This window comes from Strigops habroptila, chromosome 10 (assembly GCF_004027225.2).
Source record: "Strigops habroptila isolate Jane chromosome 10, bStrHab1.2.pri, whole genome shotgun sequence".
NCBI lineage: Eukaryota > Metazoa > Chordata > Aves > Psittaciformes > Psittacidae > Strigops > Strigops habroptila.
Window position 1 is genome coordinate 33,421,693 of NC_046359.1, and position 27,265 is coordinate 33,448,957.

Sequence of the window (27,265 nt, forward strand, 5' to 3'; positions counted from 1 at the left end):
CCGAGTGGTCCATCTATCAAATTGATGTCTCTCCAATTTAGAGACAAGGATGTCATGTGGGACAGTGTCGAATGCTTTGCACAAGTCCAGGTAGATGACATCAACTGCTCTGCCGCTGTCCATCAGTTCCGTGGCTCCATCATAGAAGGCCACCAAATTGGTCAGGCAGGATTTCCCCTTAGTGAAGCCATGTTGGCTGTCACCAACCACCTCGTTGTTTTTCATGTGCCTTAGCATGTTTTCCAGGAGAAACTGTTCCAAGATTTTGCCAGGCACAGAGGTGAGGCTGACTGGTCTGTAGTTCCCCGGGTCTTCCACCTTCCCCTTCTTGAAAATGGGGGTTATATTACCCTTCTTCCAGTCATCGGGAACTTCACCTGACTGCCAGGATTTTTCGAATATGATGGACAGTGGCTTAGCAACTTCATTCGCCAGCTCCTTCAGGACCCGTGGATGGATTTCATCAGGTCCCATGGACTTGTGCACGTTCAGGTTCTTAAGATGGTCTCGAACCTGATCCTCTCCTACAGTGGGCCTAAGGTCTTCGTTCTCACAGTCCCTGCATTTGCTTTCCAAGACTTGGGTTGTGTGGTCAGAGCATTTGCTGGTGAAGACTGAGGCAAAGAAGTCATTAAGAACCTCAGCCTTCTCCAAATCCATGGTAGCCAGTTCTCCTGATAGCTTCTGGAGAGGGCCTACATTGTCCCTAGCCTGTCTTTTATTTGCTACGTATCTATAGAATCCTTTCCTGTTATCTTTTACATCCCTTGCCAAACTTAATTCTAGCTGGGCCTTAGCTTTCCTAACCTGGTCCCTAGCTTCTCGGGCAATGTTCCTGTATTCTTCCCAGGCCGCCTGTCCTCGCTTCCACCTTCTATAAGCTTCTTTTTTCCCTCTAAGTTTCCTCAGCAGCTCCTTGTCCATCCATGGAGGTCTCCTGGCCCTCCTGCTGCACTTTCTTCTAGTCGGGATGCAACACTCTTGAGCACGTAGCAGGTGATCCTTGAATACCAACCAGCAGTCTTGGGCCCCCCTGCCCTCTAGGACTGTATCCCATGAAACCTTACTAAGGAGGCTCCTGAAGAGGCCAAAGTCTGCTTTCTTGAAGTCCAGGGCAGTGAGCTTGCTGCACGCTCTTCTCACTGTCCTGAGGATCTCAAACTCAACCATCTCGTGATCACTAGAGCCAAGGCTGCCCTGGAGCGTTACATTTCCAACCAGTCCCTCCCTGTTGGTGAGCACAAGGTCCAGCATGGCACCTCTCCTCGTCGGCTCCTCTACTGCTTGAAAGAGGAAGTTGTCTTCCACACAATCGAGGAACCTCCTGGATTGCTTGTGCCGGGCCGTACCGTCCCTCCAACAGATGTCAGGATGGTTGAAGTCCCCCATGAGGACCAGGGCCTGCGAGCGTGAGGCTGCTCCTATCTGTCTGTAGAGCGCTTCATCCACAGAGTCCTCTTGATCAGGCGGCCTGTAACAGATCCCCACCGTAATGTCCCCTGTTGCTGTTTTCCCTTTGATCCTGACCCACAAACACTCTGTTACCTCATCACCCGTCCCCAGACAGAGTTCCATACTCTCTAGCCTATCACTGACATAGATAGCAACGCCCCCTCCCCGTCTGCCTGGCCTGTCTTTTCTAAACAGCCTGTAACCTTCCATTCCAACATTCCAGTCATAGGAGCCATCCCACCATGTTTCTGTGATACCAATGACATCATATTCCCATAGCCTTGCACACATCTCTAATTCCTCTTGCTTGTTCCCCATACTACAGGCGTTTGTATAGAGGCACCTTAGCCGAGCTCCAGATGAAGCCGACTCAATGGCTGGGGCAGCTGGAACATCTCTACATCGCTCCAAGCACTTATTACAGGTGCTGGCAACTGACCAGGAATGTTGGGATGGATCAATGCTCCCCTCCCCCAACACATCTAGTTTAAAGCTTTCCTGACCAGCCTGGCAAGCCTCCTACCAAAACAGCTCTTCCCCTTCTTTGTCAGACCAGCTCCACCAGCCTCCAGTAGATCTGGCCTCCCAAATGGAGCCCCATGTTCTAAATAGCCAAACCCCTGACTATGGCACCAGCTTTCTAACCATTTATTAACCTGCCAGACACGCCTAGCTTTTTTAAGGTCCTCCCCTTTGCCCTGGAGAATCGATGAAAAAACTATCTGAGCTCCAGAGCCCCTAACCACCTCTCCCAGGGCTCTGTAGTCCTTCTTAATGTCCTCCAGGCAACTGCTGTCTATATCTCTAGCACCCACATGGACCACTAGAAGGGGGTAACAGTCAGCAGGACTTACTAGAGCAGGCAGCCTCTCAGCAACATCCCTGATCCGAGCCCCCGGCAGGCAACACACCTCCCTCGAGACTGGATCAGGCCGGCAGATGAGCGCCTCTGTGCCTTTCAAAGTAGAGTCCCCTACTACTATGACCCTCCGCTTCTTCCTGGAGGCACCAGTAGCGATCCTCTTTACTGGTGCATCAGCAGGGTGCTCATTAGGTGTGGTGGATGCTTTCTCATTAGCCTCCTGCAGAACCGCGAAGCGGTTCTGGGTGGGGACATCAGATTTAGGAGGAAGCCCCTTGTCGTTAATTGTCCTCTTCCTCCTTTTTTTGTTCGTTTTTCTTGTGACTAATTCCCAGCTTCCTGGGTTGCTGCCCTCCTTCTTTCCTATATGAGCAATGCTGGACGTTTGCAGCCCCTGCGCAGTTTGAGCCTGGAGCAAGCAGCCCAGCTTCCTCTCAGCTTCCCTGGCATCTTTTAGCTCTCCAACAGCCTCCCGCAGCTCAGCCACCTGCTGCAGGAGGACCTCCACCAGAGCGCACCGAGTGCAGCCCTGTCCATCGTGCACCCCCGCCTCACGAGACCAGTCGAGGCACTTCCTACACTCCGAGGTCTGCGCCGCAGCCTCCCCTCTCATCGGCTCTGTCTGGGTGCCTACGCTGGCCACCGCCGGGGCAGAGCTCCCACAGCGGGCCCTGCTCCTAAGGCGAGTGCTCACCATCCCGCTCGCTGCCCGCTCGCCCTGCCTGCGCGAACTGATCACTGCTGATCACTTCATGGTGTAGTTGCTCTATTTCCTCATGGCCATTCACGAGAAAAAGTTCTGAAACTGGCAGACACTCAATTGCAAAAAATCTTTCTGACTTTCCATCTCTTGATGAGTAAAAAGATTTTGGAGTCTGAAATAGGAAAATGATCACATCTGGTCTGAATCAACCACGTAGACTCAAAATTACCAGCCCATTCTTGTACTTTAAACAAGGGCATACAAGTACAAAGGAAAAAGAAAAATAACACATTTCACCAATTTCAAATTATCTTAGATATACTGCTGATGAATGCCCTACTAAGGCCAACTGATTCACGTGTAAAACAGCAAGAACCTTTTGCAGTCTGTTAATTTTTCCATATGGTCATCTTAGCAGTTTGCCTTACACAGCTTGCTCCTCAAAACTTCTAAAAATGGAATTGTTTTCCTACCCCAATTATTATGACAGAGAAACCTCTGTTGATTCAAATGAGAACTAATAGAGTAAAGATAAAGTGAGCATTTTGAACTAATAGCTCAGTTTAAGATAGAAATCCAAAAGCTTCATGCTAGGGCAAAAAACAAGCAGAGCCTGTTTGGAAAAGCCAAGAGACAGGACTGAGGCAGCTGAAGCATGGCACAGGTCTTCACAAAAAAATAAAATAAAATAAAAATTGTATCTGCCAGTTCTTTCCAGCTTTAGATCTTGACTGCTTTTGGAAATAACACAGCCAGCAACCACAAATTAATTCATCTTCAGATCAATACTTTAGAAAATAAGTTTCATTACTTGAAGTCATAGAACCGTAGTACAGAAAATTGTGTGTATATTTATATATATACAGAAAATAAATTTTTGTAACCATACCATTTCAAAGTATTTCTCTTTAAAGCTTTGGCGCTTGCCTTATGCAAAGAGATTTTCAAACAAATTAATGGGCTTCTACAAAAAAATGTCTTCTACCAGACTAGGATTGCTATTGCTGTACTGACTCAACCCCCTTGTTATGCTGAACAACCTTATTCTGCATTTTCTCGGTAACACCTAGAGAAAAGAAAAGGAATAGCAACCTTTGTATTTTCTAGACCTGCTTGTTATAGCATTGTGTTTCCTACTAATGAAGATCAGAAGAAACCCTGCCACGTTACTCAAATACAGAAGCATGACAATTTAAAAAACAAAACAAAGTCATTCAAATTATATCAATAATGCTTAAACTGGAGATCTTTTTGCGTTTAATTACAACCCGAAGTGAAAAGTGTCTGCAAAAGGAACAGAACCATATTGTAAGAATGGTATCTTGTTTCTATGATCATAATACACAAACAATTGGTCAAGAATACTTAGAGACAAGCCTAGATCAAAGATTACTAGACCATCACCCAACAGTTTAAGCATTTCAGCTACACACTAATTAGAATGCTTTTTCATGTAAATATTTGGCTATGGTTAAGCATCTGATTGAAGTATCAGAATTCCAGCTTGTTTCAAATCCAAATGTCTTTAATGTTTATTCCTGCAACAAAAGTACACAGAAAAAAGTAATCTTTGGAAAAATACACAACCTTTCATTTCATCGTGAGTGTATTATAAAACACTGAAAATATACAGGGGTAGCATTACCTTCGTGTTTTTCTAGTGCTTGTACCACATTAGGCAGTTGATTAATAGCCTGATACATTCGGTAACAGTCCTGTAAGTTTGCTGCTTGTCTCTGAAATTTCTTCGCCAGCCGGTTAAGATCTGGGAAGCGACGTAAGAGATCTTCTTGAAGGCACTGACGTAGTTCTGGATCCACCACAAAAGCTTCAACCAAATTCAACCTAAATAAGAAGTTAGTAACAATTAGCATGGCATGGTCTATAATTCTTTTATGTTGCTATGAAAACATTTATCTGGCAGTTTCCATCTATCCTTTCTCCGTGGCTATATCCTGATAAACTTTCCTGATAAAAAACCAAATGAAACTAGGACAACACATGAGCTGAAAAAGCAAGGACATTTCGCCTATATCACGCTTCTGTACTTTTTAACAGTTGGGGTATCTAATGAACAGCACTGGAATGAAACCATTTCAAGCACAAATATCTCTTCTGTAGGTATGCCGAAGCTCAGAATCTACTTTGGGATTAATCCTTTCCTTGCACCATAAAAACAGTCATCCAGTAGTCTATGATAGAACAGGTAATAAGCAGGAAAACCCCACACTGTAGGAAAAAACCCCACTCTTGGCAGAGCCTGTAGTCAAAGCCAACACTGACACTTTGCAGCTCTGCAACCCTGGATCACAGAATCAGAATCCTTGAGGTTGGAAGGCACCTCTGGACATGGACTACTCCAACCTCTTTGCTCAAAGTAGGGTCTGCTAGGGCCAGCTGCCCAGCATGGTGTCCAGTCATGTTCTGGGTATCTCCAAGGATGGCTCCACTATCAGCCCCTGAGGTACACCATTAGTGACTGGCCTCCAGCTGGACTTGATGCCCCTGATCACAATCCTTTGAGCCTGGCAGCTCAGATGGTTTTCAGTCCACCTTCTTGAGCCCACTAACCAGATGTCTGCCTACTTTCACCAGGGGATTACAGAAGGAAGGAATCCCATCTGCAAGTCCTCCCCTGAAAGTATCTTTTTTCTCTCTCAGAGCTTACTGGAACTAGGGGTAGTATCTGTCAACTTGCTCCTCCTCACAGGGACCAAGTAACTTGCTAATTTTTATTTCTGTAATCTGGAAAAATTCCTTTGGCAAAACCAAGACAGGATTCACTGAAAACTTGTCCATAAAGCATACCCCTGTGTTCTTACCATTGCATTGCTTGGTCTTCAGCAGTTACGGTCATGGCAAACACAAAAGAGGTTGTCCCTTCTCTTCCCAGGTGACATGCAAGATCTGTAAACTTATTTATTACTTCTCAATTATCAAAATATTACACCACTTCAATCTGTAAAGATGTAGTAGATGCAAATACCTTCAGAAAGGTATACCTTCATGCAAAATTGCATGAAGTTCTGATTTAAAACACCCTCTCTTCACTTAAAGTATTAGGAAGAGACACATTTGGAGTATCTATCCAATTATAAAAGTGAATTTTAATCTAGAAAAGTACTATTCTTGCCTAGGGTAGGAAACCAGGGTTTGGTGGTTCTATTCAACCTGCTTAAGCTACAGACTATTCCATGACTTCCACATTTAAATTTCCAAGATAAAAACTATTTCCTCTTATTTTGATGACTAATTTCAGACATGCAAGAACGTGCAAAATTCAAGTTCATCCTCTACATTAGATCCTATCTTGCCCATCAATAGCTTATGCCAGAGCATCTAGTTTCTCTTCCAACAGGTCCTTACACAATCAATAAAGCTGGCATATGGATATATACACCTGGTATCACTTCCTGAAACTTGCTAAATTTTGCACTTGGAAAAGACCAGCATCAACAGTTTCTATAATGCCACCAGACCTTATTTTAAAGCCAAACTGCACAGAGACTTGCCTTCAACCTGACGCACAGATGCCCAACAGCCTTTCTGAATCCATGCAAAAGCTTTGTAAGACACAGGCATATTACATTTATACTTTCTATACACATTGCTTTATACTTATTAAAATCTAAACCATCCCTGTTCTATCCAAACAGTCAGCCTGTTTTGGTTTTCTTTAGAAGTTTGGTCCTCAGTAGTGTCACCTACAGAAGTGTCAGTACCTTACAAGCCAGCTACTACCCTGATTATCAGAGAATATCTCAAGTGCAGTGTCTGAACTCTTGAGCTTACCTTTACCAAGTGGTTTTTTGATTTTTTTTTTTTTTTGCTTGTGCCTTTTACACAAAAGACCTTTCACTTTCATCCCACAACTTCCTCAGCTTGTTCAACAGCCTCTTGGATAAGAACTTGTCAAAGGCGTTTTGAAAGCTCTAATTTATTCTTATTCCCCCCCCCACTCCTTTGTCCACAACAATGACAAGTTCAAAGAGTTCTCAGATCAGCATAACACTTTTTCTCTGCCAAAACCATGCTAATTAGACTAACATCTCATGACCTTCCTAGTACTGTTCTATCTTACCACTCCCATATTTGCCAACCATGAATGTTAGGCTGACAGGTTCGTTTCATGCCACATCTCACATAACAATTTGCTGTGTGATAAGAATACATACAAGGTTGCTGAATAGGAAGGGCTACGTTAAGATAATGCAACTGTAAGCCATGCCTAACACTCACAAGAAATAATGGAATCAAATGACAGGTTGTTTTTAATATAAAGCTTGACTGAGGAAATGAGAAAAAGAAAATACAAAACCACACAAATAAAAAAAAAAAAATCCAAGAAAGCTTAATCAAACATCAGGTGACAACACTGGATAACTTGTTTCTGCCACGCAACCAAAAGGGAAAGGAAAATGAGGCAAAACTCTCCATTACAGATCTAACGCAGCACAGCCAAGATAACAGAAACAATTATAACGAGTAAAACCACACTAGAATGTACACGAACTCTTTGTTTCAAGATGGTTATTGAAATTTGCAAATTAAACCACAAAAACCAGCAAATAAGACTTCAGCTAATATAAGTGAAAAGCAACAAAGCACTTTTCTTGAACTTGGAAATGATAACTCCCTCTTTCCCCTGCTATTCAAAATCATGGCTATTTATCCACTTTGCATTCCGTGCAATAACAAGTAACATTAGGCTTAGTGTGCTCTTAGAGGGAAAAACAACTCTCTCTCTCCCACTTTCTGCTGGATATTCTGGAATCCAACAGAAACAATTTCTTCTTTTTCCACGTCTTCCATGTTATTGATAAGAGGCATCTCTCGGACCTACTACTAACAGATAAAAGACTAACACTCCACACCAAAAAAGACAACAAAAATCTGGTTTTGATCTAATAAACAGCACACACTTTCCCAAGTCTCAACACAATGCTTCCGTTCCACCAAAGTTTACACCTCATTTGACATCAGAAAAGATTGCTTCTTCCCTTACTACATCTATGCAGCACTTTTCATCACGATTTTAAGGTTACTGCACTCAACACTGCCACAACACACAGGTTGTCAGGAAGGTTTAATTATATTTTTAGACTTTCACAGGGCTAGATGTAGAAGCTTTAGTTAATGAGAAAACATTAATCAAACCTGATTTGTATACAGATTTCATAGAAGGATGAAAAGAATTCTGTCTGTAGAAATAATAACTAAACTAACAAATTAAAACACCAGAGTTAGAATGAACAGAATATTTTTAATGCCTGAGCAGGATCAGCCAGCACAAAAAACTCTAACAAACCAGTGAGCTGTACAACAAGTTGAGCTATAGAACACCCAGGTTTTAACCTATCCTCCACTGACACCCTGCAAAACTCTGGGTAGTTCTAAGCCTCTCCATGCATGCAGAAAGGAGAACACTTCCTCCAATCACACTGCTCAGAAAAAGGACTCTGTGAGGTTTTTTTATCATATTATGAAACTTGGATCCACTTATAATTAGTAATATATATATATAAAATAATGAGTAATATATATATTGAATTACAACTACAGAGTAGTAACTGAAAATCCCAAATTCTGGTAGATTATTTTCATGGGAGGAAACTGTATTAACTAAAACATCCACATGACACAAGGGAAAAAATGTTAACACTGAAATCAAATTAAGAATGCACTCTTTTACAGGAGAAGCCGACTTCAGAAGGTATTAAAGGTTGTAAGTCCCCTGGCTATACAACAGCTGAGTCTTCTGAAGATCATGTATTTGTATTCTCTGCCTGCTAAAGATTTTCTACGACTGCAGAGTACGATCAGTTTTTCTGTCCAACCGTTCAACTTGATTAGAGAGAATTTTCAAAAGCAGCATATGAAGGACTGCTTTAAGATATGCTGAGACTTTTCATCTCACCACAAGAGTTTCTGAATATGCACAGTTATACTAGGTTAATTTCATATTTCCTTTACGCAAGGGAAAGTGGAAAACACATCATGTTCCATTATTTTAGTTTCCTCTGGGTTTCTTTCAAACTCAGATCTCTTCTTAATCCAGTGTAGCTGAGGTAATCCCCTCCTGTACATGCTTAACCCAGACATAAAACCAGTAAATTCTTCTTTTCCAATCCCATAGAAATTACCAGAATAATGTAATAAACTGCAGCCTCAGGTACTGCCTCTTCAATAGAAGGGCAAGGCAAAGCCAAGTCACCATCTCACCTGTTCTAACAGGGTTTTCTTTTCTACAGAAAGCACTTGGGATTTTAACAGCCTGGAGGAAGGCAACACTAGAGCGAGTTGCTGTAGCTGATGAATACCAGCATTTGTGTTTTCCAGCCAGAAATAAGCAAGACACTGTGCTAAACTCCCTTTATAAACTTCCTGGTAACCCAATCATTCCCAAGACAAACATGCATCTCACAAAACTCAGCTGAAGTCTAGTTATCACCACCTCTAGTTATCACCACCAGGTAAGTAGTAAGTATCACCTAAAATTTGCAAAGCTCTTTTCATGACAAAGAACCCCAGTATGCTTTACAGCCTTTAAAGTATTAAGCCAGACATCTAAGATGGGCACACAGGAGCCTGGATCAGGTATGTGAAGCCTGAAACTAAGAATGACTTTACCCCAGTCCACATCTTGGCAGCATAAAACACACACTAACCATCCCCAGGTCGTTTTGCCCAATGCAATCAGAGTTGTTAATATGCATTTATAAAAATAACATTCAAATTTACCAGATAAGCACAAAGAAATAACAATGCAAAACATCTAGCCAACCCACACATGCTTTTGGAAGTGCTCAGTTATGCACAAAAGACTTTGTTATGAAGCTGGAGCAATTACTGTAAACAATTTGAAATAAAAATAACAAAGCCTGTGGATAAGCAGGAATGGTTTTAACCCGACAGAAGGGAGATTTAAATTAGATATTAGGAAGAAGTTCTTCCCTGTGAGGGTGCTGAGGCGCTGCCACAGGGTGCCCAGAGAAGCTGTGGCTTCCCCATCCCTGGCAGTGTTCAAGGCCAGGTTGGACACAGGGGCTTGGAGCAACCTGCTCTAGTGGAAGGTGTCCCTGCCCGCGGCAGGGGGTTGGAACTGGATGAGCTTTAAGATCCCTTTCCAACTCAAATCAGTCTGTGACGCTATGAAGAAGGAACCAGCAGCTTTAGAGAGATTAATACTATCAAAAGCCATTTTCTTTTACTCATAGAGGCTTAGTACCACTGAACTTCCCAATCCCACACTCAGCTTACACACTCAGCTCTGATTTATGGCAGCAAGCTTGCAGGGGTTTCACCATAGCACCAGTTCTTTCAGTACTTTGAAGACACAAGGTTTGAATCCAGGTTTCTGCTTCATCACAACTCAGAACACCGCTCTCTGGATGAGCTGCACACATGTATACTTCTCAAGCACATCTTACATATGAGATAGAGTATTCCAGGCAAGGGGTCACAATCTTTCTGTTATTCAATGAAATTGGTAGAGTTTGGCCCTACAATATCATTAGGGTCCAAAATCTTATGTCTGAGCAAGCATCACAAGTTGTTTACCAGAGTAAGCTCTCTTTCACCTCTCCCAAATCCATGTGCATGCACAAGGGCCTGTAGTTTAGAAGCAGACAACCCAGACAACTCCAGCAGGCCTGTGCAACAGGCTTGCACCCAGGCAAGAAAGGCTTCTTCCTACTCTGTCTGCCAAAAAAGCAGCCTGCACCTTCACATGTACCTCCCTCTGCCATAAACAGCTCAAGTTGCTGTTCCCTGCCTGCTCTTGCCCAAACCATGCAACCTGTTCTTGTTCCTTCTTAGCATGTTAACACAAAGTTGGTTCTGTTTCCTCAGTTAAGAACAAGTTATAAATGCTTCCGTAATAGCAATTGACTTCACAGCTAAGCTACAAGATACAGCCTGCCTACATAACAAAACTTTGAAGACAACAATGAAGGAGTACAACAGTGTATATACATCCTCAGCTTAACATTTAAAGTGCATTACTGTTTTATGTGGGGGATGTGAATTTACAGGCTTTAGCAATTAAGATATTGTATAATAGAGTAGATTAACAGAATCAGCAAACCAGGAACAAACAGCCCCACGATGATGCATCTTATAGCTTACCTGTAATGTCTGCATTCTTACAAAGACAATGCTGCCATCCCAGTAAGATTACAGCAACCCTTGTACTCTAATGGTCAAGTGAGAAGTGAACTAAAATCAAGGGATCTCCAGGCAAGTATCCAATGCCCGCGGAATGTATTTAGTACTAGAAATTGGCTTTCATTCCACTATTACAGGGCAAGTCTTTGAATTGAAGTTGCTACTATTGTCTTTTAATCTCAAATGTGTAACTTGAAGCAACCATGAATATGTTGTGGTTTTTTTTTTTTGCAGCTCTGTTGAAACAGTCCCTTGTAATAAAGTCCAAGGTTTGACGCGCAGCTTTAGACCCTAGGAGAGCCACAGAAATCACACTGCACGCACTTCTAGAGCACTAGGTACACAAAGTGTGCCACTAAGCAGCTGGACAAAAGTGCTCCACATGAGGCTCCCTGCTGTTTAATCTGAAAGATTAAGCATTATAAGAGAAAGCCACATCCAAACATCGGTCCCCTGCCTTTTCTGATCTTCCTAATTAGACTCCAAACCATTCTACCATGAAAACAATACTGGATATTTGTAACCTCAGAATGGTCCACTAACAGATAAATTTTTGAATAAATGCAGTCTTCCAAACAATCAGAGTTCAATCCTCTGCATCAGTTATATTTATGTAACATAAAATTAATACATATCAGCGAAGCAATGGACTCTATCCCACCCTACGTGAATTCCTGCAGGTACCATTTGAGTATTATGTCAAAACCTAGAGACAGTAAATTAAAGCCCCATGACAGCATCAGGGGTACCAGGCACAAAATAACTATTTTCTATAACCACCAAGCAAAGCTTTGGAAGCTGTATGTATTGACTGTAAGGCTGCAAGCTAACGAGCTCAGAATAAAAAATAAAACAGGATTATTGCAAAAAGCACCATTAACTCCAATATAATGGGGTTCCCCCCCCCGAGATACTTATTGCAGTCTTATGTATTCTGAAATAGGTTACCAATAATTCATTATTTTTGCACGAGTGTTTAAATGTTTTCCAACCCATCTCATTAGGCAAGGTGAAGAAAACAATTCTTCAGCAGAAAAATAAAATCTTGGGTCTTATCCGCGCCAGTAAGGTACCACTTGATGCAATTAAGATCTCAGTCCTGAAGCAGACTGCTGCAACAGCAATATTTTTAGACCTTGAGGGAAGGGAGTGCCTGGCATCATTCTGAAGCAGAAGCAAATACAGCAGCAGCACACAAGTAGAGCTCTGCTCTGCCTCCTCTAGCCAGAAAGCATGTCAAAGCAAAGAACCGCAGGGTTCTGAGGTATGCACACAAATACCCTACAACGAAAAGTAAGGGAAGCAGAAAGGAAACATTCTTCTTCATTTGCAAGGCAAGGCTGGCAGCACCTCTGGTGCTACCGTGACCATCTCCCTGTCCCCAGCTCCCACTGATGGCTCGCTTTGTAGCTGGGAATACTGCACACTCCCATGGCAGACCAGCTTTGCTCTGCAAGACTTGCATCCTGAAAACATTAAAACATATTAAAGCAAAAACTACTGTTCCTGTCTATACGGTAAAGGAACTTCCAAACACCTGTGCCTCCCACCTACACCTACATGATCACCACATTCACAGTTAAAACCAAAATCAAGTGTCTTTTGTTTCCCTTTCCACAGCCTGGGTGTATTACTTACAGTACCACTCAGCTATCCAAGTAACAGAGAAGTAAAATAAACTTTCATTTCTGTTTCTCACAAATTATGTTTCCCAAATAAGAGTAAAGTTTATTTTTTAATTGTTACTGAGAACTGCCATTCAGAGTAGAACTTTATGTAACAGCACTATTTAGATTCAATTCACCACTCCTCCTCATTCTCAGTTAAGAAATAACAAAATTATTATCCTTAAGAAATTAAACAGCTCCACAGAAGAGGAGCTGGGATAAAGAGGGAAAATTTTCACCTTACAGCAACCTGCTACCTCACAGAATGATAAATGCTGTTCCCAACTTTTAAATGTGTATGTTTACAGAAGAAAAAACACACAGAAGATCCATCAGCCAAGTTAAATTTTGACCATAAGATGTTTCACACAGCAAATCCTCTCCCAACCTCAAAAATCCAGCACAATCTTGCTGGACTACAGTCTCTTACCCTGAAAGAAGCATACAGACAAAAGTGATAAGAGGATATTTCATAAAACAAGATTCCCTAAGTATTTCCCAAACACTTTGTCAGAGCAATGTTTTCTGTTTTCCCAATGTTACAGAAGACTTGGTTTATTAATTTATTTCCATGCATATATTATTTTTCATAAAATTTCTATACTCTGTCTTCTGTAGGAGCTGAAAATATTCAAGTAGCACCTTCATAGGGAATTTGCCAGGAAGGCAGCTGGTTTTTTTGGTAGTGAACAGCTCCATTCCACAGATTCAGACGCTTTTCCAACTCGAGGCTAGGCAGATATCCAATTTACCAAACTTGCTACAGGAGGATAATCCAACTCACAACATTAATTAATTAGTGTGAGCTCTAAAAAAGTCAAGATACCAAGAGAAAGCAAACACTGACAAGTCAGATTATTACATCTGAAGAACAGGCTTTTAGTATTGTTTGATCTGCATTTAATATGATGTTAATCTTCTCTTGTTTATGATGATAGCAGGTCATGGACCAGCTGCAGAGGAGCAAAAGGATTAATTTTAGATGACGACTTTCATCACTTCTTCATGTATTAGTTTTCATGAGGTGAAAAAGCCAAAACAAATTATTCTGTAGCTATGAGACCAAAAAAAAAGGGAGCAGAAGGAGCTGAAGGCCAGAAAGGGGAACTGAAATTGCCTCTTTTGACCACTGCCTACTTTTACTGGATTAGATGCTATATATAAATATTTAGATTATTATTTTAGCATGCTAAATTCCCCATCAAGAGATGAACCAAGCAGCTACATGAACGCTAGTGCCAGTGCCAACAACAAGGGAACTGGTGACAATACATGGCCAGGGAAGCATGACTACACCTTCTGATTTAAAGTGGTTACAGGGAATGTCAGCAAACTATGGAACAACTCAGGGCCACAAGTTGCTGCATGCTCCATAAGAGGCAAAAACAAATAGAAAAAAAAAAAAAAAAAAAAAAAAAAAAAAAAATCACACAATTCCAACCACTTGAAGACAAAGAAATCCTACACACAGAACACCAAGTGTGAGCAAGTGTCAGCAACATGAAAGGAAAAATACCCCAATTTGAATGCAGACAAGAACAAACAGTTCCACAATACTTTTTTTTTTTTTTTTTTTTAAACATTGGCATTCCAACAACATAGTATTTAGGCTTCTGGAAAACAAATGCCCGCCTTTTAAGAATTACTAACAAACCTCCATTCTTTATATGATAACGAAGAACAATGAAGACAACGGAGCAAAAACTCATCAAGTACTATACAGTCATAGACAAGTTTGTAAACTCCATATAGTGAAATTGCCCCACCCAAAATCTTCCAGAGAAACCCAAGATGGAAAGCAACTGAGGTTGCTTCTCAGCATAATACCGTGCGCCACAGAGGTGTTGTGCCAGTCTTCCTTTTTAATCAAATACAGCATTTTGGGATCCAGTGATACAATAGTATTACTGCATGGTCTTCAAAGACTTGTTGAGATTTCCCTTATTATTTTTGTGTGTTTTATTCCTTACAAGTTTCCATACATTATTAAGAGTTTATTACATTAGTCCATAAACACTAATGCTCTTTTAAATTGCTAATCTGTGCATTTCCTTAAACTTGTGCAGACTAAGAGCATACTGAACAAGTTCTTTCTTTGCCTTAAAAAAACCTCAAAACTGTATGTAAACAAAACATTAAAGACTTTACAACCCTTACACATGATAAACGAAATGAAATTACAAGTCAAGACAAAATTATCTTGCAAAGAGCTTCCGCTGCAGTTCCCTAACACACCACCTTTCTAATGTGTGAGGATATAAATTAAACAGAGAAGAAACAATAGTATGTTCACTGTTCTTTCATGGAGAATATACCTACCATATTCCTGTATACAATGATCAAAATAGTGACCACCAAGAATACAAACGTTTTCATATGGTCACACTCTTTTAACTGGAAGCTTCATTAACTTATGGTTGCATTTAAAAAGGAAACAAAAATCCTGAATAATTAAACACAGATTCTAAGTAAAATTTAACAACTGCAGTAATTACCATCCACCTCCTTTTGGCAGGCTGAGAGCAAAAGAACAGTATGGCAGCTACAGATTCGCATTTCCCTAAATAAACAGCAATTCCATTATTTCTTAAAAACCTGAAAACCAATTTGACATTTCAACCAAATTTTTATTTTCCTTAAGCCTCAAAATTCAGATGCAAAACACTGACTAAAAGCTTAATCCTTCTATTTATTTGCACCAAGTGAGGACTTGTCAGGGTCCCAGACTGGTTTGGGTTGGAAGGGACCTCAAAGTTCATACAGTTCCGACCCCCTGCCACAGGCAGGGACACCTTCCACTAGAGCAGGTTGCTCCAAGCCCCTGTGTCCAACCTGGCCTTGAACACTGCCACGGATGGGGCAGCCACAGCTTCTCTGGGCACCCTGTGGCAGCGCCTCAGCACCCTCACAGGGAAGAACTGAACTGGGCAAGCTGGAAGTATCAACTAGGACTACCCGCTCCAGTGCTGCTGCGCTGAATGCCACCTATAATTTACTGATTTGAAATGCTGATCGCTGATCCTTGACCTAGAAGACAAATGATTTGGATAATCATGCAGAATACAAACAGCTTTAAGGTACTCCTCTAGCTCAAACAGCAACATTGTCTTTCCCACACATGCAGGGGCACTGACTCATCTGCCAGCATGTGCAAAGATGCAGGTATCATGCTGCACTCCAGCAGATGCTGGGGTGTCTCAAGTCCTCCAAGAGAACCAGGGCCTGTGACTGTGTTTCTTCTTCTTGTCCGTTTCCTCACCTCAATGGAGCAGGTGCTGCTGATGCTCACCATAATGCCCCTCCCCTTGCTGCCTCTCTCTAATCCTGACCCATAAAGCTCATGATAGGCCTGATGCCCCTTCTTCACACTTAAGCTGTACCTTTGCAGAAACACATCCCCTATGCCTTCCCTGCCCAGCCTCCATCAACAGCACGCACTACAGCATGCCAGTTGCACGATGACATTTCAAGGGAGCTCGCAGGCCTGCAATGCACAGAATTCTCATTTCACCTGGCCATTTCTCATCCATGAGGTGCATTTGCGTGCACCCGAGATGCTCTTCCAGTCTTCCAAGCTACCCCACATGCATTACCCCGCTCTGTCCCCCCATTTATCTACTAGAGAAAGCGTATGTTAGTTAACTTACTGCTAAATAAAGCACTGTAAAGGCATTCAAGCCTGCCTACACAAGCTAGCAACAAGTTAGGCTTTTTTCATTTTTAAACAAGCTGCTACTTTAATTGTCATTCAAGACTGATTCATGAGAATGTTCTACAAAGTTGGAAATTTTACCCTCCTAACCATTTACTCACCTCAAGCTTCCTGAATCTACTACTTTCTGACTTTGCTAGAGATAGGACACCTTTCTACAGTGCGTCCCCCACGCAGCACATTCAGGAACACAGGAGAAAAGCTCAAAATAGGCTTGAATCAGGACAAACGATGATTGAGTACAGGCTTTCAGTCCTGAGATCTCAGCAACTGCATTTTAATTTCAGAAATATACTGATTATAAGGCAAAGAGCAAGAGCTTCATGTACCTGCCTTCCGAACATACCACATGGGAGAAGCAGGGCTGAATCTTATATCCTATGACTGATAATTATGGTTTTTAATCATGGAAAACTAGTCAGAGACGGGCACAACCCCAAGTCTTTTAAGACAGGCAAGTACCAGGAACCCCCATTTTCTTAGTTCTCATTAGGAGCTGTTCCGGTAGATAAACATTATTTTACCTGATGTGCACTATGTACATTAATTTGTGTTGTTACTGTTGATGGTTAATATGGACTAGTGATGTAACACAGTGTTCTATTTATTCATAAATTTAACACATTGCAGGTTACGAACTACAAAAAGAGGTTGATGCATTTAGCTCCAAAAGATGACTTGCACCACCTACAGGTCTTAGCAGAGGCTTACAAGAATAACTAAACTTTCAGACATCTACTTCTACGCTACTGAAATAAACGTTAAGTCAAAATATCTCCTGTGCAAGCAAAGCAGGCTTACTTCAAAAATTGTCTCCTAACATCGGTCCAATTTGGGTAGTTCAGCCTAGTTCAATAAGAGTTTTGCACTGGTTTATGTCAAATGGGGTCCTATAACATGGCACACTTCAAGCTAAGAAATAATCAGCAACTCCCCTTCACACAAAGGAAATGTAAAAGAAAACAGCAGTGCAGATATTTCCTTCTCAAATGTTCTAAATATGTTCTAAATTATAGTTTGCAATTCTTAAAACAGCCACAATATACCGTAAAGTATATAGAAAACAACTTGGAGACCCCGTATCTTTCAAATATATTTGAATCTGTCAATACATCCCATGAATCCCACCAACAGCTTCTCCTATTATACTTGTTCCTCCGGATTAAAAAAAAGAATGCTTTTCAAAGTGTGTAGGACTGTTAAGATGCTTCAGGGAGACTTACAGCAGCTTCCATTACCTAAAGGGGACCTATAGAAAGCTGAAGAGGGACTTTTTACAAGGGCATGTAGTGACAGGCAGCAGTATAAAAGAGCAAGGAAGAAAAAGACCACTCCTATTTGGGCCACAATTTCTTGGCAAGACATGATAAGAGTGACCTACCGCAACCAAAGAGGTTTTTTTCTAGAAATAGGAAAAGGTCACTACTGCTTAATTGTTTGGGTGTTTTGTTGATTTATTTTTTTAATTGGTAAACTAGAAGTGACAAAGTATCAGTACACAGACAGAGCATTTGCAGTATAAACAGTAGTTTAGGAAGTGGCTGCTACATCGCTTTAAGTCTGTAGCATGAATCATTTGACCATTTGAACACATCCTATCTCTTCTTTAAAGGTCATAATTGTAATAAGCATTTTATCTAACAGTAAGCTGCCCATTTGCATCTCAAGGGAAAATATTTCCTGCTCTGTTTAACTACAGTGTCTCACAGGACAGCACACAAAAACCTCCAAACACCCTTATTTCTTGGCTGTAGTATTTTGTGCTTAAAAGAGCCTCCTGTAAAAACAGTTACAAACTTGTGTATGTCTATCACACATAATACTGTTACCTTTCTTCAATTCTATTCTTGTCCATAAGTGGTTGCTTGATCCACTGATTAACTAATCTTTGTCCTTGAGGGGTTCTGCATTTGTTTAATAAACCAGCTAGAGACTGTGCAGTATTAGCATTTTCCACAGAACTCTGGAAACGGAAAGAAAGGAAAAAGAGAGTTAGTGAAGTTTATTAACACCCACTGAATGGTACTTTGCCACCCAGGAACAGATCAGTGTTTTTCCTTTACTCAACTTGGCACCCATCAAAAAAGGCAAATGAAACAACACAGCACTGAACCACATACACTCTGGTCTCTAGAACGTGGCAAGCAAGGAAGAGTCTATTCTGAAAATAATCCTGACTGAACAGGAAAGTTAGAAACATACCTGGTCCCTGGGCAGTTTGCCCTTTGAATAGGAAAGGTGGAAATATACCTAGATATTTGCTAGCTTGCCCTTTGTAAGGTCAAAAAACAGGGGCCCTAGCCATCAAAAAAAAGCAGCAAGAAACAGGGCCTGGGTTCAAGGATTTTGGTTGGAGATCTTTCAGAATGCCAGGGGCAGGGACACAACAGTATGAGGCAAAGGGAAAGAGCACACTTATCCAACTTCTCTCAAGCTTCCCCAGATCATCTTTGGAGTACTATAAACACCTCTACACTTACGCCATTCAGATTATAGTTTACTATCTGTAATTTAGGTTTAATACTAACTGGACTCAAGACAAGACTTTGGAGCATTTTTCTTGGGGTTTTGTTTGGGTTTTGCACGAACAGCTAGAAAGCAAAAATTTAACACTGAAAAATGGCAAACAAGCTTGTTTCAACTCTGAACTTCAAAATGAAAATCTCAACCCTCTCTATCCATGAACACCCACAAATAAAACAGCAGGCAAGCATTCAACCAGGAGCAAGCCTGGATGCCTGTAAACAACTGGCATGTTGAACTAGCATCACCAAGACAGGAAATGAAAGCAGTGAGAAGATGCACTGGCACATTTAACCCCTGGAAAGTCTAACATCAGAAGTGGATGTGCCTGTTTTCAGTATTCTGAGCAGTATTACACATGAAAGCCTTCTGAATCCAATAAAGTGTCACAGACTATATATTATACACGAATAACCTAGTTGGACGAACACAGTTGCATATAATCAACTGCATCTGCTGCACCATAAGAACTTTACCTACATATTTCACAGAGCAACTCAAATTACAGATTATTTTGCCTTTGCTTTAGTGCCTGCCTAAAAACCTCCTCACAGACAGCCTGCCAGACAGGCTACAACTCAGCTTCCTGCTACATAGCAAACCCCTTGCTCACACAGCCCCTAACAAGAAAGGCAGTGCATTTCCTATTACAAAACGTGTAACACCTGCAAGGATTTACAAAGGGATGAAGCTAAGACGGTGTTGAACTTCCTAGAACACCTCAATAAAGCTTAGAAGATGTAATTTTTGCTTCATTCCCTAGAGGGTGGCAGAGAATCAAAAAACAAAGAAAAAAAAAAAAATCAGAAGATGTTTCTCCAGGGTTAACCAGCTCAGATACTGAATATATGCTCTTTTTTCTTCCAGAAATCCATCTAAGGTAAAGAGGAGACCTTGTTTGTCATTTCTTCTTATAAATCTGAAACTCAAGCAGATTAGCTCCAAGCAAAGGTCACTAAGCGGGATTTACTAACATGAAAACAGAGAAAAGCTGATACACACCACTTTGAGTCCACATTTTCCTAAAACTACAAAAAGGGGCAAAGCAGAAAAACAGACATGGTGGGAGGTATGGAGGAGACTGGCAACCTGCTTGGATTTGTAGAAAGTCTGTGTAAAAAGTAAAATTGACACTGGCCAGCTGGCATGCCATGGTGCTTTCAGAACGTTCTTACATACTGTCCTGTTCATTGCCCTGCCTGCTGCAGCCAGCCCTCCCTTTCAATCACTAACAGCAGTGTTCTTGGCGTATGTTTCCTGTTCCCTTAATACTAACTAATTCAGGCTTCTATCCTCGTTCTGTCAAAACCAGCACTACCATATTAAACAACTGTGCTTTGGAGTTCCCTATCATACCACAAAACCACAGAACTTTGCTCCCCTCCTGCAGCCCAAGTCTGCTCATGCCACTGGAAACATGAACTTCGCCGTAAAAAACCACGGAAAGATAAAGCATTCTCCCCACTGCTCAGCCAGACTCCTCAGCAGCTACAACTATGAGGTACTTCTACAACTCTTCCCGTATCTGCATTCCACATAGACGCTTGTTTGTGGCCACTTCCTACCTCCTTGATGATCATCTCTTCTACATCCAAAGTAAGATAACAAAACAAAATATGGTGGTAACACTGGCTGTTTAACACACACACTGTACAGGAGTAGCTGCAAACAAAGCTAAAATGTTAAAGTTACCATTAATCAGGACGTGGGAAGTTGTGACAGGGCAGTCAGGCTACTTATCAAGGAGCTAAGTAAGTATATTGCAAAAGACCAATTCAAGCGTGCATTTCTTACCTGGAAAAGGTTGAGGGCTTGAACAGCTGCATTATCTAGAACCATATATTGACTAAGATCAAAAGTAGTCAGTTCAAATTGTCCAAAATTAGACTCATCTGCCAGCAACTCTAAAAACTTGATAATGGCAGACAAAGACGAAACAGCAACCTGAAGTTTAAGAAAGAAAACAAAACACACTGTATTCTAGTTAGAAACACTCCTGAATCTGAGAGTATTTGATAAATGCCCCTAAAAAAATCACCATTGGGGAAGACTTTGAGCCATGTCAATTCCAGCAGGTCTATGAGAGACTTATCCTGTTTGACTAGACTTAATTTTCTTAGGGACGTTCTGTGGCACCCCAGTGTCTTTCTAGGTAGGTGCAAGAAACACGAACTAGACATTTGCATAAGCCGCTAAAATGTGACATGCACACTTTGGCAGCTTTCAAAACCTCTTATCAGGATGTTTCTGGCTCAGAAACACAAAGTTATCACAGATAAATGAGATATCATAGATCATCTCTGAACATGGTTTCAGGCTTAGTTTTCAGCCAGAACAAATATCTGCTTGACTCACTGCATGGCATTACACATGCTAGTGCCAGCTCAGAAGAGAGGCAGCAGCATGACTGACTTGTTCAGCCACAACACACTCCAAACAGTTTTAACCTGTTATGAAATCACACGTTAAGGGAGAATAATTCTGTGCCTTACACCTGCAGTGAGTATCAGCAGTGAAGAGCATTTTAAAACATGTTTATCTCAAGCAAATTACCTCTTGTTCGCAGCTAAGAACAAACATGTTCAGTTCACATGCAGGCACTAAATTGTATGCTTGAGCCATAAAATGACATAAACCACAAAAATATTATCATAAACATTGTTTTCAAGTACCAATTTTCCTGTCATGCAAAATAAAGCATTCGATTTCAGTCCTTAGGTTAGATTGATTATGAGCAGGAATCACCACTTGTGCAGGGTTTATTTGCCCACCAAAGTCTAATACTCTAAAGAGGTAAGTGAAGGGTTTTCTCATTTTCTTCCAGGACCCCTGGAATGCAACTTTGACACAGACTCAGGCTGAGCACAACTGCAGAACCCTTCAGCAAGAATATAGAGATTAGCTCACAACACATACACAAACCACCCTACTTCTAAAAAACAGAAGCACACTAAACACTGCTCACCTGCTTTTCCATCTCTGGCAGGGCTGCACTATTCATTTGTTCTTGCTTCTTTGATTTTAACAAGCGATTGAGATCCTGAACAATATCTTTTGTTGTGAAATCAGCCTTCTTCCTGTCTGTAATCAAGATTCCTCCCCTCTGAATGACCTGTTATCCACACACACACAGAGTTATCAATTACTTTCAATATTCAGGGACAGATGTTCATCTTCATCATAGATGCAAACCCTGAAGAGGTAGGTATTTATTTACTGCTAGGTTGCAGAGAGAAGAATGACTGGAAAGATTTTACCCTTAGAACAACTTTTGCTGATTAAAACGTAAACAAGTCAAGAGACAAATAAAACATTTTGGGTACATAAATCAAAAACTTTAAGTTAACGTGTTGCTCCTCATTTTTCAGAAATCATCGAGCCTACCTAATAAACTAGAATACAGCTTTTTAGATAAAGTTTTGTCTAGCTGTAAGCCACAATGGTTCCCTTACTTGTCGTAGTTTTCCCATCTCTCCTGCAGTCTCTCCTCCTGGTAGCACACACTCCTTCGGTCCTAGCTGAACCAGTAAAGCTTCAAGGTTTGAGAACTGATCATTATCTGGAAACTCACAGACACTCAGTTTCCTCAGCGTAGTATCAACATAGCCCACTCCTACTACTCTTTGTCCATCAGTAGTAGACAGCTTGACCCCCACGACACCAATGGCCATTGACATATCATTGTTGGCAAAGAGAACTTCCTCAAACTGGGCAAGATTTCCTGGAGAACCCTATTTGGAAAAGAAATATATTTTTAAAGAGTGCATATACACATATATACTTCCCCCACCACCACCCCTTTAAAAAGGACAACTGATAAAAGTAAAGACTGAACAGTCCATTAATATAAAATATACAGGTGTTCTATTTTTTTAGCCATTAAAATTTTACATATCATCTACACAAAGTGAACTACTTCAGGTTTCCTTTATTTCTCAGCCTATGGCAAAGATACAGAACAAGCTCTTCCAGCCTTAGAGCAGTGGAAAATACAGGGATATATAACAGACAGCACAATTTTCCATCATACCACCAACATCAGCCCCTGAAAATCCCAAAACTCCAAGCTCAGAGGCTCAGGAAAGAGTCATTATTTTTTTTCTTTTATCTCACCATCATAAGGAAAGGTTGAAAAAAATGTACCTTGTATGCTAAATACCAGTCATTTTCTTTGACAGATTTACTCCCTGCTTTGTTCTTGTAAACTTCAACTCTGTAATGACGAACCAGAAGCAGATCTCTCACAAAAGATTCAAAGTTCATTTTACTAAGCACAACACTCTCAAGCTTCTGAGTTCCTACAAAAAAGGGAAAGAAGAAAATTATGATACACCTGAATTTGTTCATAAAGTTTTTATTTTCTGTAATCAAAATCCCCAAGAACAGCCTTCAGGAAGGACGCTATTTGATATCAAAGAAACAAGCATGTAAAATCCATGAATCAACATAAAACCACAACATTCAACTGGTTAGTATTAAGAATGAAGAAAGCATACTCCATATCCAAACAAAAACAATGTTCATTTCCAAATTTCACTAAACCTACACATACATATATACAAAGAAACCTGTCCCTCTCACCCTTCCCCTCTCCTTACAATATTCTTGATTTGGCTTTTTAACTAATGTTTCACACATTTTAAGCTAATGAGTGGTAGTGGAAGCCTGCTATGAGTTTTCCTTATGAATAACATCTTTTATTTCCTGGATAATCCACTTCTGTTAACAGAACAGACCGTCACCCTCAGAAGATGACAAGACACATGCACCAAGACATTTCGCTTTTACCACAAATATATACTGTAAAAACAACACATTCTCAAAAAAGTTTAACAGTTTACATTAAAATCTAATTTAGAAAGTGTCTTATTGACAAACTTCTTGCTTCTGTGCCTCTAAGGGTGCAGGCAGATGATACAGTTGAACAAATTAAAGCCCATACGGCTGCCGTGAGGAGCAGAACCACTTCTAGCTCCCAACCTCCCATGCCACCTCTGTACCAACCTACACACAGAATAATTCCACTACTAAACAAACTGAGGTTTTGTGTGTGTATATTAAGTTTCTGCCAGCTAAGCAAGTGAAATAATATTGGAGTGGTGTCAGATAAATGAGAGATCAATGATATATAAAGTAAGCACAAGGAATTGATAGGGATTATTACATCCCTCTTTTCAGCAGCAGGCCTTCACCACATTTGAGGCTCTTCCTCCCTTTACATTAAAGATGTTAAATAGTGAATTTCCACACATACTGGAACTTATGTGCTTATTTTAAATAGGCTTTTTATCATTTTCTTTTCTTTCCTCAAATCTCTAGCAAGGCTTTTATTGGAAGAAGGTAAAAAACTAATTCCACATAACGAGCTTCTTGTTCCCAGCGCAGAACTGTCCAACAAAACACAACTTTTCTTCTTCTCAGCTGAAATTATGTACTACACTAGCAGGGGGCAGCTGAAGCTTATGTGTGCTCTGAAATCATCCTGAAAGTAAAAAAATGTAGTTTTATGTGAACTTTTAGTTGGATATGCTAGGTAAGGATTTAAAGGTTTAAAACTGGAGCTGATAATCACAAGCTTATACCTGTGAAATGATCATTTCTAAATGGAACATAAAAATAATCCTGATGCCTGTGTTTCTAGTCTGGAAGATATACAAAATGCTACAGTTGACACTATCAAGCTGTACAACTTCTCCACAAATTAGGGGGGTTTTGTGGGTTTGGGGAGGAGTTGGGTTTTGGGGGCTGTTTTTTTTTTTACAGATTAGCTCATCGCTTGCAATAGGAAGTGAAAAGCATACAAGAATATGATTCTCTTTTTGATGCCATCGCGTACATGCACAAAAAACCCCATTAACAAACAGATTTATTTTGTGAAGTATGAGCCAGTAACTTTGCAACATTATGCTCCTCGAGATTCAGGATAACACTAAAGTTTGCCTCTTCTGACAAGATAATTAATCTTGATGCTCTTACATCCAACATCTGCAAGCTCCACTGTCTTATACCAAGAGATAAATAAAGAGCAGCAGGGGGTGGAAGGAATTGAAAATCTTACGCCACACATAATTGTTATTTATTTCTGCGGGCCATCATTAATCAAGCGTGATGTTTATCTGCCACCTGCACTATAGAACTGCACAAGGCCCATCCTCAGTCACCACAGAAAACATCCTGCCATCATTTTCACAAATGGAAATCTACCAAGGCACTGGGAAATGTTACTAACTGCTGTTAGCCTATGCAACAGGTTGTGTTCAAGCAACTATCCGCGTCTGACAGTCCTGTAGTAGGAGCTTACGTGACAAGAAGTCTATACTCGGAACTGTGCTGTAGATACCTTCCCACGGCTGTACTCCTACATCTGTCACACACATCCTACTCAGAATGGCTACTAACTATCATTTCAAAGCTGCGGGAGGCTGAAGAAGAAAGATTTGCATTCAGCCAAGCTTCTTTCCAAGCCGAAATGAATCAGACATTAAAATCCAGAGACCTGTTAACACCTCCCTTCCCACATGCACCAACACAGACAACAGCAGCAGGTACCCGGGGTGCCGCAGGCTCCAACAGTCACGCAGCGACCCAGGGCGGGATGAGAACCGCAGCACCTCACGCTCCCTCGCCCTGACAAGGTCCCCATCATTAGGAAAACGACGTAGCGGAAGAGTTAAGCCCCAGGTAATCATGAAATACAACGACTGAACGCGAAAACACGCAGCGCCCCGGCCGGAGCGACATCCCGCAGGCCTTGCCCTTGAGAACCCGACACCGCTGCACGGACTGCGGGGGGAACCCGCTGTCCCCGCCGCCAGGCCCGGCCCCGCACCGCTGCCCGCAGCCCCTCAGGCCCCCGTTCCCGCCGCACTCACCCGGTGTCCCCGCCAGCTGGCGGATGACGGCGCGGGTGCGGAAGAGCTCGCGGGCGGCCAGCCGCGCGTCCGCGCCGTGCACCGTGTAGTAGTCGCCGCGCTCGAAGAAGCGCACGGTGGTATCGGGCTTCTCGGGCAGCGAGAGCACGGCCCGCACGAAGCCCGCCTCGACCCCCGCGCCCTCCGGCCACACCGCGTCCCGCGGCGGCTCCACCGCTGCCGCCGCCATGCTGCCGCCTCCCGCCATCGCCCGCCGCGCAACGCGCGCGCCAGCGGCACCACCCAATCGCTGTGGGACCTGCGCAGTGCGTCACGCTCGCCCCGCCCCTATCCCCAGCAACCTGCGTCGCTGGAGCGCGGAGGATTGGGTCTTCCCGCGCGCCGTACACTGCCATGGCAACCCCGGGGCGGTGAGGGCGCCCCCCGCAGGCCCGCCGTGAGGCGGGAGAGGCCCCGGTGCTGCCGTCACCTCAGCGCCGAGCCCTGTGCCATGGTAGGAGAGGAGCGGGAGTGTGTGCGGGCTGTGTGCGTGCCACAGTCATCAAAGGTCTTCCCAGAGAGGGAGCCAGCCCCGCAGCCGTGCTGAGGTGGTCGCTCTTCTTCCTCCGTGAGGGGGACTGCTCTGTGGAGCAGGAGCGCGGAGGCCCGCAGGGCTCAGCGTGCCGACGAGCTGCAGGAGGCAAATGCTGTGACGCAGCCTGAGTGCAGGGCTGTTGCCGTGCTCATGCTGCCGGGAGGCAGAAGGCTGTGGGGTAATGGGCCCTCCTCTGCTTCCCGTGTGAATGGTGTCCAGAGATCCCGTATGTGCCCTCGGGCAAAGAGAAAGCAGCTCTGACGGTCACTCGTCCCGAGCAGTGCAAAGCACAACATGGCAAATGGCCAACACAAACAAGATCTGGCTGCAGTGTACACACTGGGTCATTCTGCTCAGCTACAGAAAGGGCACTGACTGCACTGCGGTGGTCAGAGGGACCAGAGCCCTGGCTACAGGGGGGGTCCCTGTACCCAGAGCGCTTCATTTTCTTGATATTTCATTATTTTTCCCGTGCATTGTCCTAAGATTTTTGGGTTTGGTTTTCCTTCTGCTAAAGACATAAAGGAATAGAAACAGTATAGCTGACGATCTTTCGTTTAGTGATTATTGTTTAGGAATAATGGGAAATCCCAGGTTTCATCAGCTAAATCAAATCTTTTCGGAAGCTTCCCTTATCTCACACCGCTTTTTTCCTGTCAGCTCTAAATCATTAATCTTGTAGCCCAATTCGGCCGCCTGCACCCTATCACCTACAGACAAAACACGTCTTAGAT

At 42.2% G+C, this 27,265-nt stretch overlaps 1 protein-coding gene across 1 annotated transcript in view; it reads right to left on the bottom strand.

Annotated features, from left to right (window-relative positions):
* The window catches only part of MSH2 (mutS homolog 2), a 50,349-nt gene extending 24,132 nt beyond the window's left edge, over nucleotides 1-26,217 (bottom strand). The window contains exons 1-7 of the mRNA XM_030499337.2: nucleotides 25,958-26,217; nucleotides 23,229-23,383; nucleotides 22,538-22,816; nucleotides 22,051-22,197; nucleotides 20,880-21,029; nucleotides 18,392-18,525; nucleotides 4,663-4,862 (exon numbers count right to left, since the gene is read on the bottom strand). Coding sequence (XP_030355197.1) covers nucleotides 4,663-4,862; nucleotides 18,392-18,525; nucleotides 20,880-21,029; nucleotides 22,051-22,197; nucleotides 22,538-22,816; nucleotides 23,229-23,383; nucleotides 25,958-26,204 — 1,312 coding nt within the window. The 5' untranslated portion in view covers nucleotides 26,205-26,217. The remainder of the gene's footprint in view (nucleotides 1-4,662; nucleotides 4,863-18,391; nucleotides 18,526-20,879; nucleotides 21,030-22,050; nucleotides 22,198-22,537; nucleotides 22,817-23,228; nucleotides 23,384-25,957) is intronic.
* Between the last annotated feature and the right edge of the window lie 1,048 nt (nucleotides 26,218-27,265).